This window comes from Oncorhynchus kisutch, unplaced genomic scaffold (assembly GCF_002021735.2).
Source record: "Oncorhynchus kisutch isolate 150728-3 unplaced genomic scaffold, Okis_V2 scaffold797, whole genome shotgun sequence".
NCBI classification, from domain to species: Eukaryota; Metazoa; Chordata; class Actinopteri; order Salmoniformes; family Salmonidae; genus Oncorhynchus; species Oncorhynchus kisutch.
The window spans coordinates 103,374-123,538 of record NW_022262742.1 but is presented as its reverse complement, the minus strand read 5'-3'; the positions used below and the strand labels follow the sequence as shown (position 1 = coordinate 123,538).

General features: G+C 40.6%; 1 protein-coding gene across 1 annotated transcript in view; it reads right to left on the bottom strand.

The window, feature by feature from the left end:
* Positions 1 to 619: 619 nt before the first annotated feature.
* LOC109888189 (NLR family CARD domain-containing protein 3-like) overlaps positions 620 to 20,165 on the bottom strand; it is a 36,392-nt gene continuing 16,846 nt past the window's right edge. Inside the window, exons 2-10 of the mRNA XM_031816446.1 lie at positions 17,235 to 17,351; positions 16,915 to 16,999; positions 16,562 to 16,790; positions 14,394 to 16,158; positions 12,097 to 12,270; positions 5,982 to 6,155; positions 2,686 to 2,859; positions 2,399 to 2,445; positions 620 to 1,745 (exon numbers count right to left, since the gene is read on the bottom strand). Of these exons, the coding sequence (XP_031672306.1) occupies positions 1,216 to 1,745; positions 2,399 to 2,445; positions 2,686 to 2,859; positions 5,982 to 6,155; positions 12,097 to 12,270; positions 14,394 to 16,158; positions 16,562 to 16,790; positions 16,915 to 16,999; positions 17,235 to 17,302 (3,246 nt within the window). The 5' untranslated portion in view covers positions 17,303 to 17,351 and the 3' untranslated portion in view covers positions 620 to 1,215. The remainder of the gene's footprint in view (positions 1,746 to 2,398; positions 2,446 to 2,685; positions 2,860 to 5,981; positions 6,156 to 12,096; positions 12,271 to 14,393; positions 16,159 to 16,561; positions 16,791 to 16,914; positions 17,000 to 17,234; positions 17,352 to 20,165) is intronic.

Genomic DNA, 20,165 nt, shown 5'->3' with positions numbered 1-20,165 from the left:
CCAATGTGTGTGTGTGGTTGTGTGTGTGTGTGTGTGTGTGTGTGTGTGTGTCCAGTGTGTGTGTGTGTATGTGTGTCCAGTTTGTGTGTGTATTTGTGTGTTTGTCCAATGTGTGTGTGTGGTTGTGTGTGTGTTTTCAGAGTGTGTGTGTGTGTGTGTGTCCAATGTGTGTGTCCAGTGTGTGTGTGTGTGTGTGTGTGTGTGTGTGTGTCCAATGTGTGTGTCCAGTGTGTGTGTGTCCAGTGTTTGTGTGTGTGTGTCCAGTTTGTGTGTGTATTTGTGTGTGTTCCAGTTTGTGTGCGTGTGTGCCCAGTGTGTATGTGTGTGCCCAATGTGTGTGTGTGTTCGTGTATATGTGTGCAATGTGTGTGTGTGTGTGTGCGTGTGTGTGTGTGTGGTTGTGTGTGTCCAGTGTGTGTGTGTTCATTGTGTGTGTGTGTGTCCAATGGTTGTGTGTGTGTGTGTTTCCAGGGTATGTGTGTGTATGTGTGTGTGTGTCCAGTGTGTGTGTGTGTGTGTCCAGTGTGTTTTCAGTGTGCGTGTGTGTTGGAGGAAATTATAGTTGAAATGATTAATTATGTATACATTTAAATTAGAACCATTTATTTTAATACTATTATGTTATGGTATGAAATGTATGGGTTCTTGGTTAAGCTGTTACTGAAAATGTAAGTAAAACAAATGAATTGTCTGTACCTTGCGGGAAAGGGAGAAGGAGGGCATATATCCTTTCAGACAGATAAGAATGTTTGTTTGATATTCCATTAGTGGAGAAAAGTTTATCTTTTAGACAGATTGGAACGTTTGTTTTATGAGGGGAGTAGAAGAAGATCTCCAGACCTGAAGACACTGCGCTATTGTGTGGATCGGAGAGGGTGTGAGAAACTGATGATGTCATTTTATGTTGTCTCTTTAAAATGTAAGGTTCTTTGTATTTTTGGTCAGTACTCACTTGAATTAAACGCTGTTACCTGACTTTTAAGACTGGTCTCGATCTATTTCATGCATAATTAATGAATTTACAACTCATTAATGAAATAGAGAGAGTGCGAATTTGGTTTTGGTTACAAAACATATAGGAATTTAGAATTCCTCTAACAGTGTGTCAGTGTGTGTATGTGTCCAGTGTGTGTGTGTGTGTCCAGTGTGTGTGTGTGTGTCCAGTGTGCGTGTGTCAGTGTATGTGTGTGTCCAGTGTGTGTGTGTGTCAGGTTATTATTTCAGGGACACTGAGTCGCCATCACCCCAAACCCTAAACCCTGGATAGAGGGGCTCAGTGAATGTGGAGGTGAATGTGATAAGGTGGGTCAGTGTGTCAGAGGAGGCTCTATAGAAGGACAGAGTGCCGGCTGGCCAGTCCAGATACACTCCTACACTGTGGGAGCTGGAGGAGGGCACATCTATAGTAGTGGGATTATTATTGTGCCTGGCAATGTAACTGTTGTCAGAGCAGATCAGACTCCAGGACTTGTCATTGTATCCAAGCCAACAGTCATTACCCTTTCCTCTCCTGCTGATTCCTTTATATGTCACTCCTAAAACAGTCCTTCTCCCACTACACTTTACCTCCCAGTAACAGCGCCCAGTCAGACCCTCTCTACACAGCACCTGTCTACAGTCCTCAAATCTCTCTGGGTGATCAGGATACGGCTGCTTCTCTCTCCTCCATGTCACCTTTTTGTTATCCTCAGACAGAGAGAGGTGTCTGTTTACTGTGTTTAGGTCCAGTGTGAGATCACAGACATCTGACGGATGAAACCAGACACAATATTAGAAATCATCATTATTCACATTAGAATGTTAACTCACTTTTCACTCATTCATTTAATGTAGATGTTTCTAGGTATCAAAAGGAGAAGTTAGGGTAACTTGAGACTTGCTGAATGATCACATGTAATGCTGTATGGTAATATAAAACACGCTTATTAGCATTAATTACACACACACACACACACACACCACACACACACACATCCTAAACACACACACGTCTTACGTAACACGAACGTGCCACACACTCACTGAACTGTATGCATCATGAACACAAACACACACTTCTAACGTATCACACACACTGGACACACACACGCACCTGTATACATTACCACAAACACATATTACTTATGTAACCCCACACATATACATACACAGACACACACACACTGGACTCATGAACACAAACACACATTTCTTATGTAACACAAACACGCCACACACACAGACACACACATTGTCAAAGCAACTCTTTGTAAACGTTGGTGTCCCTGATTTCTGCTTCTGTAGAACTACAGCTGATATTTAATATGACCAGGTAAGTAATGATGGTGGTCTTTGACTTTGACTTAACTTGAATTAAGACTTATTCTTAGTCATATTCTTCACAGCAGTCAACACTTACATTTTCTAAGCCCAGGTTTCATTGTGTTCTCTCCACCATGTTCCACACTGTAGTGGTAAGCAGAAGAATAGACAGTCATTGAGAGATACACCTGAACTCACACACACAACCACACACACACACACACACACACACACACACACACACACACACACACACACACACACACACACACACACACACAGTAACATATAATTTTGTCCAAGTGATGGTAAGAATGTTTGTCTTAACTGGCCTAATAAGTCAAACATGTCTGAAATGAACATTGACATAAACCCTCTACATACTTGAGTTTCTCCAGTCTGCAGTGTGGATCCTCCAGTCCAGCAGAGAGCAGTCTGACTCCTGAGTCTCCTGGGTGATTGTAGCTCAGGTCCAGCTCTCTCAGGTGTGAGGGGTTTGACCTCATAGCTGAGACCAGAGAAGCACAGCCTTCCTCTGTGACGAGACAGCCTGACAGCCTGCAAAGAGTCAAATCATATTAAAACCACACTGCTATTCTTTGGTGGTGAAAATAGTGGCAGTATATTTTTTTCAACATATGCAGATATATCAGTGTCCTGAAACCTTCCATATCTATTCATAAATTAATGTATCATTATTTGAAAAGACAAATTAACAAAGTATTACTTGTAGAAAGAAAATGTATCGTACAAATATTTGAGTAGACTGACCAGACCAGTTTAAAAAGCAAAATCAGTCAAAAGACAGACAGTGAGGTATCAGATTTAGATTGGTTGAGTATACAGTCCACACCATATCTATTTGACAGTGAAGCTAACATTTAAATGTGTCTCTATACTACAACATTTTGGATTTGAGATCAAATGTTTCATATGTGGTGACAGTGTATAATGTCCCCTTTTATTTGAGGGTATTTTAATACATATCTGTTTCACCATTTAGAAAAATGCATGTATCTAGTCCCCCTATTTGAAGAAATCACAACTATTCTGACCAATTAACTTATAGTGTATTAAAGTAGTCAAAAGTGTAGTATTTGGTCCCATATTCTTTGAACACAATGATTATATCAGCCTGTGACCGGCATGATTGAGAAAGATCATGAATAAATCATGAATAATAATGAGTGAGAAAGTTACAGAGGCCACAACAAAACATGTTAACCTCTCACCATTACCAATAACAGAGGCTACAACAAAACATGCCAACCTCTCACCATTGCCAATAACAGAAGCTACAACAAAACATGCTAACCTCTCACCATTGCCAATAACAGAGACTACAACAACACATGCTAACCTCTCACCATTTGCAATAACGGAGGCTACAACAAAACATGCTAACCTCTCACCATTACCAATAACAGAGGCTACAGCAAAACATGCTAACCTCTCACCATTGCCAATAACAGAGGCTACAGCAAAACATACTAACCTCTCACCATTACCAATAACAGAGGCTACAGCAAAACATGCTAACCTCTCACCATTGCCAATAACAGAGGCTACAACAACACACTAACCTCTCACCATTACCAATAACAGAGGCTACAACAAAACATGCTAACCTCTCACCATTACCATTAACAGACGCTACAACAAAACATGCTAACCTCTCACCATTTGCAATAACGGAGGCTACAACAAAACATGCTAACCTCTCACCATTACCAATAACAGAGGCTACAGCAAAACATGCTAACCTCTCACCATTGCCAATAACAGAGACTACAACAACACATTCTAACCTCTCACCATTACCAATAACAGAGGCTACAACAAAACATGCTAACCTCTCACCATTACCAGTAACAGAGGCTACAACAAAACATGCTAGCCTCTCACCATTTGCAATAACAGAGGCTACAACAAAACATGCTAACCTCTCACCATTACCAATGACAGAGGCTACAACAAAACATGCTTACCTCTCACCATTACCAATAACAGAGGCTACAACAAAGCACACTAACCTCTCACCATTACCAATAACAGAGGCTACAGCAAAACATGCTAACCTCTCACCATTGCCAATAACAGAGGCTACAACAACACACTAACCTCTCACCATTACCAATAACAGAGGCTACAACAAAACATGCTAACCTCTCACCATTACCATTAACAGACGCTACAACAAAACATGCTAACCTCTCACCATTTGCAATAACGGAGGCTACAACAAAACATGCTAACCTCTCACCATTACCAATAACAGAGGCTACAGCAAAACATGCTAACCTCTCACCATTGCCAATAACAGAGACTACAACAACACATGCTAACCTCTCACCATTACCAATAACAGAGGCTACAACAAAACATGCTAACCTCTCACCATTACCAGTAACAGAGGCTACAACAAAACATGCTAACCTCTCACCATTTGCAATAACAGAGGCTACAACAAAACATGCTAACCTCTCACCATTACCAATGACAGAGGCTACAACAAAACATGCTTACCTCTCACCATTACCAATAACAGAGGCTACAACAAAGCACACTAACCTCTCACCATTACCAATAACAGAGGCTACAGCAAAACATGCTAACCTCTCACCATTACCAATAACAGAGGCTACAACAAAACATGCTTACCTCTCACCATTACCAATAACAGAGGCTACAACAAAGCACACTAACCTCTCACCATTACCAATAACAGAGGCTACAACAAAACATGCTTACCTCTCACCATTACCAATAGCAGAGGCTACAACAAAACATGCTAACCTCTCACCATTACCAATAACAGAGACTACAACAAAACATGCTTACCTCTCACCATTACCAATAACAGAGGCTACAACAAAACATGCTTACCTCTCACCATTACCAATAGCAGAGGCTACAACAAAACATGCTAACCTCTCACCATTACCAATAACAGAGGCTACAACAAAACATGCTTACCTCTCACCATTACCAATAGCAGAGGCTACAACAAAACATGCTAACCTCTCACCATTACCAATAACAGAGACTACAACAAAACATGCTTACCTCTCACCATTACCAATAACAGAGGCTACAACAAAACATGCTTACCTCTCACCATTACCAATAACAGAGACTACAACAAAACATGCTAACCTCTCACCATTACCAATAACAGAGGCTACAACAAAACATACTAACCTCTCACCATTACCAATAACAGAGGCTACAACAAAACATACTAACCTCTCACCATTACCAATAACAGAGGCTACAACAAAACAAGCTGACCTCTCACCATTACCAATAACAGAGGCTACAACAAAACATGCTTACCTCTCACCATTACCAATAGAAGAGGCTACAACAAAACATGCTAACCTCTCACCATTAACCTAATGTAAAAGGTGACATTCTGTACATTCTGTACTTTGCAGTGCTCTCTTAATTTTTTCAAGGGCTGTATGCGTATGAAAACCTTTAAGTAAAAGGTGACATTCTGTTCTGTCGCCTAATATGAAACATTATATTTCAAATCCAAAATGCTGGAGCATAGCACCACATATAAAACTGTAAGCTTCACTGTCCAAACACATATGGTGTGGACTATGTGTGTCTGGTAAACACATGTGGATCTGGTGAACAGTTATCACTTGTTGTCCAACTACAGGAATACTGACCTCAGAGTCTCCAGTTTACAGTGGGGATTCCCCAGTCCAGCAGAGAGCAGCTCCACTCCTGAATCCTGCAGGTCGTTGTTACTCAGGTCCAGCTCTCTCAGGTGTGAGGGGTTTGAACTGAGATCTGAAGCCAACACTTCACAGGATGTGTCTGTGAGTTTACAGTCAGTGAGTCTGCAAACACAGAAGAAATTCAATGACAGACAGATTGTATTAAATTGTTACACTCAGCTTTCTCTGCTTACGCTGTTACCCGTGCATAAATAATGTGCTGGATTTGAGAGAGCTGAGACCAGAGAAGCACAGCCTTCCTCTGTGACTAGAAAGCCTGACAGCCTGCAAAGAGTCAAATCATATGAAAACCACACTGCTATTCTTTGGTGGTGAAAATAGTGGCAGTATATTTTTTTCTACATTTTCATATATATCAGTGTCCTGAAACCTGCCATATCTATTAATAAATGGTTGTTTCATTATTTGAAATGACAAATTATTAAAGCATTGCCTGCTCAATATTTGAGTAGACTGACCAGACCAGTTTAAAAAGCAGCATCAGTCAAAAGACAGACAGTGAGGTATCAGATTTAGATTGATTGAGGATACAGTCCACACCATATCTATTTGACAGTGAAGCTAACATTTAAATGTGACTCTATACTCCAACATTTTGGATTTGAGATCAAATGTTTCATATGTGGTGACAATGTATAATGTCCCCTTTTATTTGAGGATATTTTAATACATATCTGTTCACCATTTAGAAAAATAAATGTCACACCCTGACCATAGTTTGCTTTCTATGTTTGGTTGGTCAGGGTGTGATCTGAGTGGGCATTCTATGTTGGATGTCTTGTTTGTCTATTTCTATGTCTGGCCTGATATGGTTCTCAATCAGAGGCAGGTGTTAGTCATTGTCTCTGATTGGGAACCATATTTAGGTAGCCTGGGTTTCACTGTGTGTTTGTGGGTGATTGTTCCTGTCTCTGTGTTTGCACCAGATAGGACTGTTTCGGTTTTCACATTTCATTATTTTGTAGTTTATTCATGTATAGTTTTTCCTTCATTAAACAAACATGAATCATCACAACGCTGCATTTTGGTCCGACTCTACTTCACCTAAGGAAAACCGTTACAATAAAAGCACTTTATGTATCCAGTCCGCCAATTTGAAGAGGTCATAATTATTCTGACCAATTCACTTATAGTGTTTTAAAGTCATCAAAATAATAGTATTTGGTGTGATATTCCTTTAACGCAATGACTACATCAAGCTTATGACTCAAACTCATTGATTGCATTTGCAGTTTGTTTTGGTTATGTTTTGTCCAATATTAAAATGGTGGATGATGACTAGAGTAAATGTCTTTCTTAGTGAGTGGACAACATGTTTCTAAACACTACTAAATTAATCCGGATGATGCCATTATTTAGAAAAATCATAAATGAATCATTAATAATAACGATTGAGAATGTTACAGAGGCTACAACAAAACATGCTAACCTCTCAGCATTACCAATAACAGAGGCCACAACAAAACATGCTAACCTCTCACCATTACCAATAACAGAGGCTACAACAATACATGCTAACCTCTCACCATTACCTATAACAGAAGCTACAAAAAAACATACTAACCTCTCACTATTAACCTCAAATAAAAAGGTGACATTCTGTACTGTCACCTAATATGAAACATATCTCAAATCCAAAATGCTGGAGCATAGCACCACACATAAAACTAAGCTTCACTGTCCAAACTCATATGGTGTGGGCTATGTGTACCTGGTAAACACATGTGGATCTGGTGAACAGTTACCACTTGTTGACAAACTACTGGAATACTGACCTCAGAGTCTCCAGTTTACAGTGGGGATTCCCCAGTCCAGCAGAGAGCAGCTCCACTCCTGAATCCTTCAGGTCATTGTTACTCAGATCCAGCTCTCTCAGGTGTGAGGGGTTTGAACTGAGATCTGAAGCCAACACTTTACAGGATGTGTCTGTGAGTTTACAGTCAGTGAGTCTGCAAACACAGAAGAAATTAAATGACAGACAGATTGTATTAAATTGTTACACTCAGATTTCTCTGCTTACGCTGTTACCTGTGCATAAATAATGTGCTGGATTTGACCACAGAGCTTAGACCAGAGAAGCACAGCCTTCCTCTGTGACTAGAAAGCCTGACAGCCTGCAAAGAGTCAAATAATATGAAAACCACACTGCTATTCTTTGGTGGTGAAAATAGTGGCAGTATATTTTTTTCTACATTTTCATATATATCAGTGTCCTGAAACCTGCCATATCTATTAATAAATGGTTGTTTCATTATTTGAAATGACAAATTATTAAAGCATTGCCTGCTCAATATTTGAGTAGACTGACCAGACCAGTTTAAAAAGCAGCATCAGTCAAAAGACAGACAGTGAGGTATCAGATTTAGATTGATTGAGGATACAGTCCACACCATATCTATTTGACAGTGAAGCTAACATTTAAATGTGACTCTATACTCCAACATTTTGGATTTGAGATCAAATGTTTCATATGTGGTGACAGTGTATAATGTCCCCTTTTATTTGAGGATATTTTAATACATATCTGTTCACCATTTAGAAAAATAAATGTCACACCCTGACCATAGTTTGCTTTGTATGTTTCTATGTTTGGTTGGTCAGGGTGTGATCTGAGTGGGCATTCTATGTTGGATGTCTTGTTTGTCTATTTCTATGGCCTGATATGGTTCTCAATCAGAGGCAGGTGTTAGTCATTGTCTCTGATTGGGAACCATATTTAGGTAGCCTGGGTTTCACTGTGTGTTTGTGGGTGATTGTTCCTGTCTCTGTGTTTGCACCAGATAGGACTGTTTCGGTTTTCACATTTCATTATTTTGTAGTTTATTCATGTATAGTTTTTCCTTCATTAAACAAACATGAATCATCACAACGCTGCATTTTGGTCCGACTCTACTTCACCTAAGGAAAACCGTTACAATAAAAGCACTTTATGTATCCAGTCCGCCAATTTGAAGATGTCATAATTATTCTGACCAATTCACTTATAGTGTATTAACTTCATGGATATAGGGGGCGCTATTTTAATTTTTGGATGAAAAACGTTCCTGTTTTAAACAAGATATTTTGTCACGAAAAGATGCTCGACTATGCATTTAATTGACAGCTTTGGAAAGAAAACACTCTGACGTTTCCAAACCTGCAAATATATTGTCTGTGAGTGCCACAGAACTGATGTTACAGGCGAAACCCAGAAAAAAATCCAATCAGGAAGTGCCGCATTTTTTGAAACAGCCTCATGCCAATGACTCCTTATATGGCTGTGAAGGAGCTAGCAGTCAGCTTACGTTTTCCCCAAGGTGTCTGCAGCATTGTGACGTCTTTTTAGGCATTTCCATTGGAGAATGGCTGTAAGAGACCATATAGGGCAAGTGGACACATGGTGTCTCCCGGAGAAAACGTTGCGTAAAATACTGAGGTAGCCATTTTTCCAATAGTTTCTTATGAGAAACCAACTGCCTCCACTGATATATTATTGAATATACAGTGCCTTGCGAAAGTATTCGGCCCCCTTGAACTTTGCGACCTTTTGCCACATTTCAGGCTTCAAACATTAGATTTAAAACTGTATTTTTTTGTGAATAATCAACAACAAGTGGGACACAATCATGAAGTGGAACGACATTTATTGGATATTTCAAACTTTTTTAACAAATCAGCCCCTTTACTTTCAGTGCAGCAAACTCTCTCCAGAAGTTCAGTGAGGATCTCTGAATGATCCAATGTTGACCTAAATGACTAATGATGATAAATACAATCCACCTGTGTGTAATCAAGTCTCCGTATAAATGCACCTGCACTGTGATAGTCTCAGAGGTCCGTTAAAAGCGCAGAGAGCATCATGAAGAACAAGGAACACACCAGACAGGCCCGAGATACTGTTGTGAAGAAGTTTAAAGCCGGATTTGGATACAAAAAGATTTCCCAAGCTTTAAACATCCCAAGGAGCACTGTGCAAGCGATAATATTGAAATGGAAGGAGTATCAGACCACTGCAAATCTACCAAGACCTGGCCGTCCCTCTAAACTTTCAGCTCATACAAGGAGAAGACTGATCAGAGATGCAGCCAAGAGGCCCATGATCACTCTGGATGAACTGCAGAGATCTACAGCTGAGGTGGGAGACTCTGTCCATAGGACAACAATCAGTCGTATATTGCACAAATCTGGCCTTTACGGAAGAGTGGCAAGAAGAAAGCCATTTCTTAAAGATATCCATAAAAAGTGTTGTTTAAAGTTTGCCACAAGCCACCTGGGAGACACACCAAACATGTGGAAGAAGGTGCTCTGGTCAGATGAAACCAAAATTGAACTTTTTGGCAACAATGCAAAACGTTATGTTTGGCGTAAAAGCAACACAGCTCATCACCCTGAACACACCATCCCCACTGTCAAACATGGTGGTGGCAGCATCATGGTTTGGGCCTGCTTTTCTTCAGCAGGGACAGGGAAGATGGTTAAAATTGATGGGAAGATGGATGGAGCCAAATACAGGACCATTCTGGAAGAAAACCTGATGGAGTCTGCAAAAGACCTGAGACTGGGACGGAGATTTGTCTTCCAACAAGACAATGATCCAAAACATAAAGCAAAATCTACAATGGAATGGTTCAAAAATAAACATATCCAGGTGTTAGAATGGCCAAGTCAAAGTCCAGACCTGAATCCAATCGAGAATCTGTGGAAAGAACTGAAAACTGCTGTTCACAAATGCTCTCCATCCAACCTCACTGAGCTCGAGCTGTTTTGCAAGGAAAATTTCAGCCTCTCGATGTGCAAAACTGATAGAGACATACCCCAAGCGACTTACAGCTGTAATCGCAGCAAAAGGTGACGCTACAAAGTATTAACTTAAGGGGGCTGAATAATTTTGCACGCCCAATTTTTCAGTTTTTGATTTGTTAAAAAAGTTTGAAATATCCAATAAATGTCGTTCCACTTCATGATTGTGTCCCACTTGTTGTTGATTCTTCACAAAAAAATACAGTTTTATATCTTTATGTTTGAAGCCTGAAATGTGGCAAAAGGTCGCAAAGTTCAAGGGGGCCGAATACTTTCGCAAGGCACTGTATATGTTAAAAACACTTTGAGGATGGATCCTAAACGACGTTTGCCGTGTTTCTGTCGATATTATGGAGCAAATTTTGAAAAAAGTTTGGCGTTATAGTTGAAGTATTCGGTCGATTTCTCAGCCAAGCAGGATGAACAAAGGTGACGTTTTTCGCATACAAAAATATTATTTTTGGAAAAAAGGAACATTTGCTATCTAACTGGGAGTCTCCTGAGTGAAAGCATCTGAAGCTCTTCAAAGGTAAATGGTTTAATTTGGTTGCTTTTCTTATTTGCCAGCACAGCCTAGCATAGCATTATGCCATGCTAAACTTACACAAATGCTTGTCTAGCGTTGGCTGTAACGCATATTTTGAAAATCTGAGATGATAGTGTTAACAAAAGGCTAAGCTTGTGTTTCAATATCTGTATTTAATTTCATTTGCGATTTTCATGAATAGGAAACGTTGCGTTATGGTAATGAGCTTGAGGCTATGATTACGCTCCCGGATACGGGATTGCTCGACGCTAGAGGTTAAAGTAGTCAAAAGAATAGTATTTTAAGGCAATAAATAGGCCATAGTGGCGAAGTAATTACAATTTAGCAATTAACACTGGAGTGATAGATGTGTAGATGAGGATGTGCAAGTAGAAATGCTGGTGTGCAAAAGAGCAGAAAAGCTAAATCAAAAATGGGGATGAGGTAGGAGTTGGTTGGATGGGCTAATTACAGATGGGCTGTGTACAAGTGCAGCGATCGGTAAGCTGCTCTGAGAGCTGATGCTTAAAGTTAATGAGGGAGATAATAAGGGAGATAATAAGTCTCCAACTTCAGTGATTTTCTGTACTCAAATCCAAAATGCTGGAGCATAGCACAAAATGTAAAACTGTAAGCTTCACTGTCCAAACACATATGGTGTGGACTATGTTTGTCTGGTAAACACATGTGGATCTGGTGAACAGTTATCACTTGTTGACCAACTACTGGAATACTGACCTCAGAGTCTCCAGTTTACAGTGGGGATTCCCCAGTCCAGCAGAGAGCAGCTCCACTCCTGAATCCTTCAGGTCATTGTTACTCAGATCCAGCTCTCTCAGGTGTGAGGGGTTTGAACTGAGAACTGAGACCAACACTTTACAGGATGTGTCTGTGAGTTTACAGCCAGTGAGTCTGCAAACACAGAAGAAAAACAATGACAGACAGGTTGTATTAAAATGTTATGCTTAGCTTTCCCTGCTTATGCTGTAACCTGTGGACAAATAATGTGTTGGGTTTGACCACAGAGCTGAGACTAGAGAAGCACAGCCTTCCTCTGTGACTAGACAGCCTGACAGCCTGCGAAGAGTAATATCATATTAAAATCACACTGATATTCTTTGGTGGTGAAAATAGTGGCAGTATATTTTTTTCTACATATTCAGAAAAATCAGTGTCCTGAAAGCTGCCATATCTATTCATAAATGAATGTATCATTATTAGAAATGATTATAAATTACTAATTATTATTGGAAATGACAAATTATCAAAGTATTGCTTATAGAGAAAACAATGCATATTACAAATATTTGAGTAGACTGACCAGACCAGTTTAAAAAGCAGTATCAGTCAAAAGACAGACAGTGAGGTATCAGATTTAGATTGATTGAGTATACAGTCCACACCATATCTATTTTGACAGTGAAGCTAACATTTTAAATGTGGCTCTATACTCCAACATTTTGGATTTGGGATCAAATGTTTCATGTGTATTTAATGTCACCTTTTATTTGAGGGTATTTTCATACATATCTGTTTCACATTTTGAAATGAAAGCACTTTATTTATCTAGTCCCCCTATTTTATGAAATAACAAGTATTCTGACAAATGATCTCATAGTGTATTAAAGTTGTCAAAAGTATAGCATTTGGTCTGGTATTCCTTTAACGCAATGACTACATCAAGAATGTGACTCAAACTTGTTAATTGCGTTTGCAGTTTGTTTTGGTTGTGTTTTGGGCTATATTTGGCTGTCTAGTAGATAACATGTTGTGTATGATCTTTGTGCCTCTGTAACTTTCTCATTCATCATCATTCACGATTCATTCATGATTATTTATAATCATGGCAGCATCCACATACCCAGATCATCACCGATCCTCCACCAAATTTCACAGTGGTTGCGAGACCTGGAGAGACCTACAAGCCACAGTGTCTCGAACCCACTGTGAAATTTGGTTGAGGATCGGTGATGATCTGGGGGTGCTTCAGCAAGGCTTCAATCGGGCAGATTTGTCTCTGTGAAGGACGCATGAATCAAGCCACGTACAAGGTTGTCACAAACATCAATGTTAAAGACTGGTGGAGAGCATGCCAAGACGCATAAAAGCTGTGATTGAAAATCAGGGTTATTCCACCAAATATTGATGACTGAACTCTTCCTAAGTTAAAACATTAGTATTGTGTTGTTTAAAAATGATTTTGAACTTATTTTCTTTGCATTCGAGGTCTGATAACACTGCATCCTTTTTGTTATTTTGACCATTTCTGCAAATAAATGCTCTAAATGACAATATTACTGGGGGGAATTTGGGAAACATGTTGTGAGTAGAATATAGAATAAAACAAAAATGTTAATTTCACCCAAACACCTAAAAATAGTAAAAACAGAAAAACTGATAACTTTGCAGTGCTCTCTTAATTTTTTTCAAGGGCTGTATGTGTATGAAAACCTTTAAGTAAAAGGTGACATTCTGTTCTGTCACCTAATATGAAACATTCTATCTCAAATCCAAAATGCTGTGTGCCTGGTAAACACATGTGGATCTGGTGAACAGTTATCACTTGTTGACCAAATAAAGGAATACTGACCTCAGAGTCTCCAGTTTACAGTGGGGATTCCCCAGTCCAGCAGAGAGCAGCTTCGCTCCTGAATCCTTCAGGTCATTGTTACTCAGATCCAGCTCTCTCAGGTGTGAGGGGTTTGACCTCAGAGCTGAGACCAGAGAAGCACAGCCTTTCTCCGTGACTCCACAGCCTGACAGCCTGACAAAGAGATCATCATGAATTCACAAACACACAGTTAATTTAACAAGTAGTGTAGAAGGACAATGGCAGATGCATTTGGTGTATTCTTCCAATCAACATATAGATTCATCATCCGTCTCCAAGAATTGTATGTTGATAATGTTATAATAATGTGCAAATCAAAGCATTTATTCAGTTTGTTTTTCAATGTAAAATTATATTACGTATTTTTCTCTAAACTTATTATTTCTTCCTGATGATTAGTTCATATGTCATTTTATTTACTCACATAGCAGCTCTGGAGGCTTTGACCACTGGCAGCAGCCTCAGAAGACCTTTCTCTGATCTGGAGTATTTCTTCAGGTCAAACACATCCAGCTCCTTTTCTGAAGTCAGCAACACAAAGACCAGAGCTGACCACTGTGCAGGTGACAGTTTGGCTTCGGAGACACTTCCTGAGCTCAGGTAGCTTTGGATCTCCTCCACTAGAGAACAGTCATTCAGTTCATTCAGACAGTGGAAAAGATTGATGATCCTCTCTGGAGAGTGATTGTCCCTGATCTTCTTCTTGATGTACTTGACTGTTTCTTCATGGCTCTGTGAGCTGCTTCTTGTCTTTGTCAGTAGACCTCGTAAGTGCTTCTGATTGGACTCCAGTGAGAGGCCCAGAAGGAAGCGGAGGAAAAGGTCCAGGTTTCCCGTCTCACATCGTAAGGCTTTATCCACAGCAAACTTGTAGAAAGTAACTTCAGGCTCGTCTTTTGTTTGAAGTTTGTCCATTAGATTCTCATTGTTGTTGATGAATGACAGGAGCACATATACAGCAGCCAGAAACTCCTGAATGCTCAGATGCACAAAGCAGTACACCCTGTCCTGGTACAGCCCACATTCCTCTTTAAAGAACTGTGTACACAATCCTGAGTACACTGAGGCTTCATTGACATCAATGCCAGCCTCTTTCAGGTCTTCTTCATAGAAAATCAGATTGCCCTTCACAAGCTGTTGAAAAGCCAGTTTTCCCAGTGACAGAATGCTCTCTTCATTCCAGTGTTGAGCTGTGTCTTCTTTCCCAATATACTTTTCATTATTCTGTTTGGTATGGAACACCACAAGGTGTATGTACATCTCAGTCAGAGTCTTGGGCATCTCTTCTCTCTTATGTTCCAGGATGTGTTCAAGGACTGTTGCAGAAATCCAACAGAAGACTGGAATGTGGCACATGATGTGGAGGCTTCTTGATGTCTTTATGTGTGAGATGATTCTGCTGGCCAGGTTCTCATCACTGAATCTCTTCCTGAAGTACTCCTCCTTCTGTGGGTCATTGAACCCTCGTACCTCTGTCACTTGGTCAACACACACTGAAGGTATCTTATTGGCTGCTGCAGGTCGGGTAGTTATCCAGAGGAGAGCAGAGGGAAGCAGATTTCCCTTGATGAGGTTTGTCAGCAGAACATCCACTGAGTTTGACTTTGTGACGTCACAACAGATCTTGTTCTTCTGGAAGTCTAGGGGCAGTCGGCACTCATCCAGACCATCAAAGATGAACAGAACTTTGTACTTGTCGTAGTTGGATATTCTTGATTCTTTGGTTTCCATTGAGAAGTGAATGAGAAGTTCAATCAAAGTGAGATATTCACCTTTCATCAAATTCAGCTCGCGGAAAGGGAATAAAAATACAAATTGGACATCCTGATTTGCTATTCCTTCAGCCCAGTCCAGAATGAACTTCTGCACAGAGACTGTTTTTCCAATGCCAGCAACTCCCTTTGTCAGCACAGTTCTGATAAGTTTGTCTTGTCCAGTTAAGGGTTTGAAGATGTCGTTACATTTGATTGCAGTCTCTGGTCTTGCTTGTTTCATGGTTGTTGTCTCAATCTGTCTCATCTCATGTTCATTATTGACCTCTCCTGTTCCACCCTCTGTGATGTAGAGCTCTGTGTAGATCTTATTGAGAAGTGTTGGGTTTCCTTGTTTAGCGATCCCCTCAAATACACATTGAAACCTCTTCTTTAGATTAGATTTGAGTTCACGTTGGCAAATCACAGCAAGCTCATCTGAATCCAGAAATAACAGAGGATATTAATATTATGTCTGTTTTAATGCCTACAGTATTGTAGGACTGTTATAAAGTTTCACATTATAATAATTTCTTCTCTTAACTGACTGTATAAATGTGTAAATGTTTTCATAATGCATTACAGACTGGTGTGACTGATTATATTATTATTGGTATTCTTATTGGTATTATTCATGTTCTCTCTCTCTCTCTCTCTCTCTCTCTCTCTCTCTCTCTCTCTAAATTAATCACCACATCCCTGCTGCTACAATATTAGGTCATTAGGTGTTGTGTTAAGGCTGCTACAATATCATTGAGTTAATAAGCTACTTTAGTTGTACTTTAGCTTCAGCTTTAAAATGTTATCAAACAGCAATCCACATGATTCAGACAGCTCTTACTTTTCTCCAGTGTGTCAGCAAGCTCCTTCTGGTTCATTTTCCTCAGGACGTGCAGTGTGATCTTCAGAGCCCCCTCTCTGGCACTGCTCTCCTGCTTCTCATCTTCAGCATCCACCACTTCCTTATCCTGCTTCTGACCCTCAAAGCCTTCTGAGAGTTCTGGACTAAGAATCCTCTTGAACATCTTCAGTTCGTTCTTCACAAATGTCATAATATTCTCTTCAAGCAACTGAAATAAATCAAGTAAATATAATTAGCAAGAGACAAAATGCTTTCTCATTAACACATTAATGAATGAAAGACAGATAAGCTTTATTTAAACATAAACAAATGTACATAACAGGACCACATACACTGAATATGTAGTCTAGGTCTGTTTGATGACTTTGGGAAGACTGTCCACTGAGAATCTCTGACTCTGAACTCTCATGTTGGTTTCTGTGGACAAAACATGAGATTACATCTCCTCATCCAGGGAGTGCACACACACACACACACACACAGGGAGAGGATTTTGTGTTTGTTTAATATTGTTTTAGGACTTTGAAAATTGATAAAATAATTTGCCTATGGATTATCAAAAGAACAAAAACAAATAGGAAAGTGGGAGAGGAGAAATGACTAGAGACAGTGTTGTTTAACTCACTGACCATGACCCATGAGTTCTTCTTACCTTTGTTCAGTAGAAAAGTCTCCCTCTCTAAACACTACAGGTTGTTCCATAGACCGGTCACTCTTCATGGACACACAGCTGGGTACAGGGGAGGCAGGTCTCTTCTGCTTGATTGGTCTTAAACACAACAGAGACAAACATTACATCTCTCATCTACTCTAAGTGCCTAGCTCCACTCCTATTTCCCAGGCGCTCTCTTTTGATTACTTCTGTAACCGTAATAGCCTTGGTTTCATGCATGTTAACATTAGAAGCCTCCTCCCTAAGTTTGTTTTATTCACTGCTTTAGCACACTCTGCCAACCCGGATGTTCTAGCTGTGTCTGAATCCTGGCTTAGGAAGACCACCAAAAATTCTGAAATGTTCATCCCAAACTACAACATTTTCAGACAAGATAGAACTGCCAAAGGGGGCAGTGTTGCAATCTACTGCAAAGATAGCCTGCAGAGTTCTGTCCTACTATCCAGGTCTGTACCCAAACAATTTGAACTTCTACTTTTAAAAATCCACCTCTCTAAAAACAAGTCTCTCACCATTGCCGCCTGCTATAGACCACCTTCTGCCTCCAGCTGTGCTCTGGACACCATATGTGAACTGATTGCCCCCCATCTATCTTCAGAGCTTGTGCTGCTAGTTTACCTAAACTGGAACATGCTTAACACCCCAGCCATCCTACAATCTAAGCTTGATGCCCTCAATCTCACACAAATTATCAATGAACCTACCAGGTACCTCCCCAAAGCCTTAAACACGGGCACCCTCATAGATATCCTCCTAACCAACTTGCCCTCTAAATACACCTCTGCTGTCTTCAACCAAGATCTCAGCGATCACTGCCTCATTGCCTGCATCCGTAATGGGTCAGCGGTCAAACGACCTCCACTCATCACTGTCAAACGCTCCCTGAAACACTTCAGCGAGCAGGCCTTTCTAATCGACCTAGCCGGGGTATCCTGGAAGGATATTGATCTCATCCCGTCAGTAGAGGATGCCTGGTTATTTTAAAAAAATTATTAAATGCCATCCTAACCATCTTAAATAAGCATGCCCCATTCAAGAAATTTAGAACCAGGAACAGATATAGCCCTTGGTTCTCCCCAGACCTGACTGCCCTTAACCAACACAAAAACATCCTATGGCGTTCTGCATTAGCATCAAACTTCCCCCGTGATGTGCAGCTGTTCAGGGAAGCTAGAAACCATTATACACAGGCAGTTAGAAAAGCCAAGGCTAGCTTTTTCAAGCAGAAATTTGCTTCCTGCAACACTAACTCAAGAAAGTTCTGGGACACTGTAAAGTCCATGGAGAATAAGAACACCTCCTCCCAGCTGCCCACTGCACTGAAGATAGGAAACACTGTCACCACTGGTAAATCCACTATAATTGAGAATTTCAATAAGCATTTTTCTACGGCTGGCCATGCTTTCCACCTGGCTACTCCTACCCCAGTCAACAGCACTGCACCCCCCACAGCAACTCGCCCAAGCCTTCAGCATTTCTCCTTCTCCCAAATCCAGTCAGCTGATGTTCTGAAAGAGCTGCAAAATCTGGACCCCTGCAAATCAGCCGGGCTAGACAATCTGGACCCTTTCTTTCTAAAATGTTCTGCCGAAATTGTTGCCACCCCTATTACTAGCCTGTTAAACCTCTCTTTCGTGTCGTCTGAGATTCCCAAAGACTGGAAAGCAGCTCTGGTCATCCCCCTCTTCAAAGGGGGGGACACTCTTGACCCAAACTGCTACAGACCTATATCTATCCTACCCTGCCTTTCTAAGGTCTTCGAAAGCCAAGTCAACAAACAGATTACCGACCATTTCGAATCTCACCATACCTTCTCTGCTATGCAATCTGGTTTCAGAGCTGGTCATGGGTGCACCTCAGCCACGCTCAAGGTCCTAAACGATATCTTAACTGCCATCGATAAGAAACATTACTGTGTAGCCGTATTCATTGATCTGGCCAAGGCTTTCGACTCTGTCAATCACCACATCCTCATCGGCAGACTCGACAGCCTTGGTATCTCAAATGATTGCCTCGCCTGGTTCACCAACTACTTCTCTGATAGAGTTCAGTGTATCAAATCGGAGGGTCTGCTGTCCGGACCTCTGGCAGTCTCTATGGGGGTGCGACAGGGTTCAAATCTTGGACCGACTCTCTTCTCTGTATACATCAATGATGTTGCTCTTGCTGCTGGTGAGTCTCTGATCCACCTCTATGCAGACGACACCATTCTGTATACTTCTGGCCCTTCTTTGGACACTGTTGAGGATAGGGGGCAGTATTTTCAAGTTGGATGAATTGCGTGCCCATAGTGAACTGCATCCTACTATGTCCTAGATTGCTAATATATTATTATTACTATTGGATAGAAAACACTCTGAAGTTTCTAATACGGTTTTAATTATGTCTGTGAGTATAACAGAACTCATAGGGCAGGCAATCTTCCAAACAAGAAGTGAAATTCTGAATGTGGGTCAACTTTGACGTCATCGCCCCCTCCTTTCCCAACAAGATATGGATCTGCTAGCACTTCCTACGCCTTCCATTAGATGTCCTCATTCAGTAGAAAGTGGAATGGAGCTTTTGCTGTGACCTTTGACCGAATGGGAGGGGAAATAGTCAGTGTCCCGACAGAATGCCATTTTCCTGTGGTGCATTTCTCTGTGGGTGCCACCGCCGTTCCATTTGGCTGCAGCTGAAAACGTAGGATCCGGTTGGAACGTTATTGGATATATATGAAAATAATATATGAAAATAACATCCTGAAGATTGATTATCTACTTAGTTTGACCAGTTTATTCTACCTGGAATATATATTTTTGAAGTTTTCGTGCGAGTTGTCCTAAGCCAGCAGTCAGTTTTTGGGCATGTGAGCTGAAAGTGATAGCAAATGCAGCTAATTGGACACTAGTATTGGACATTATGGAACAA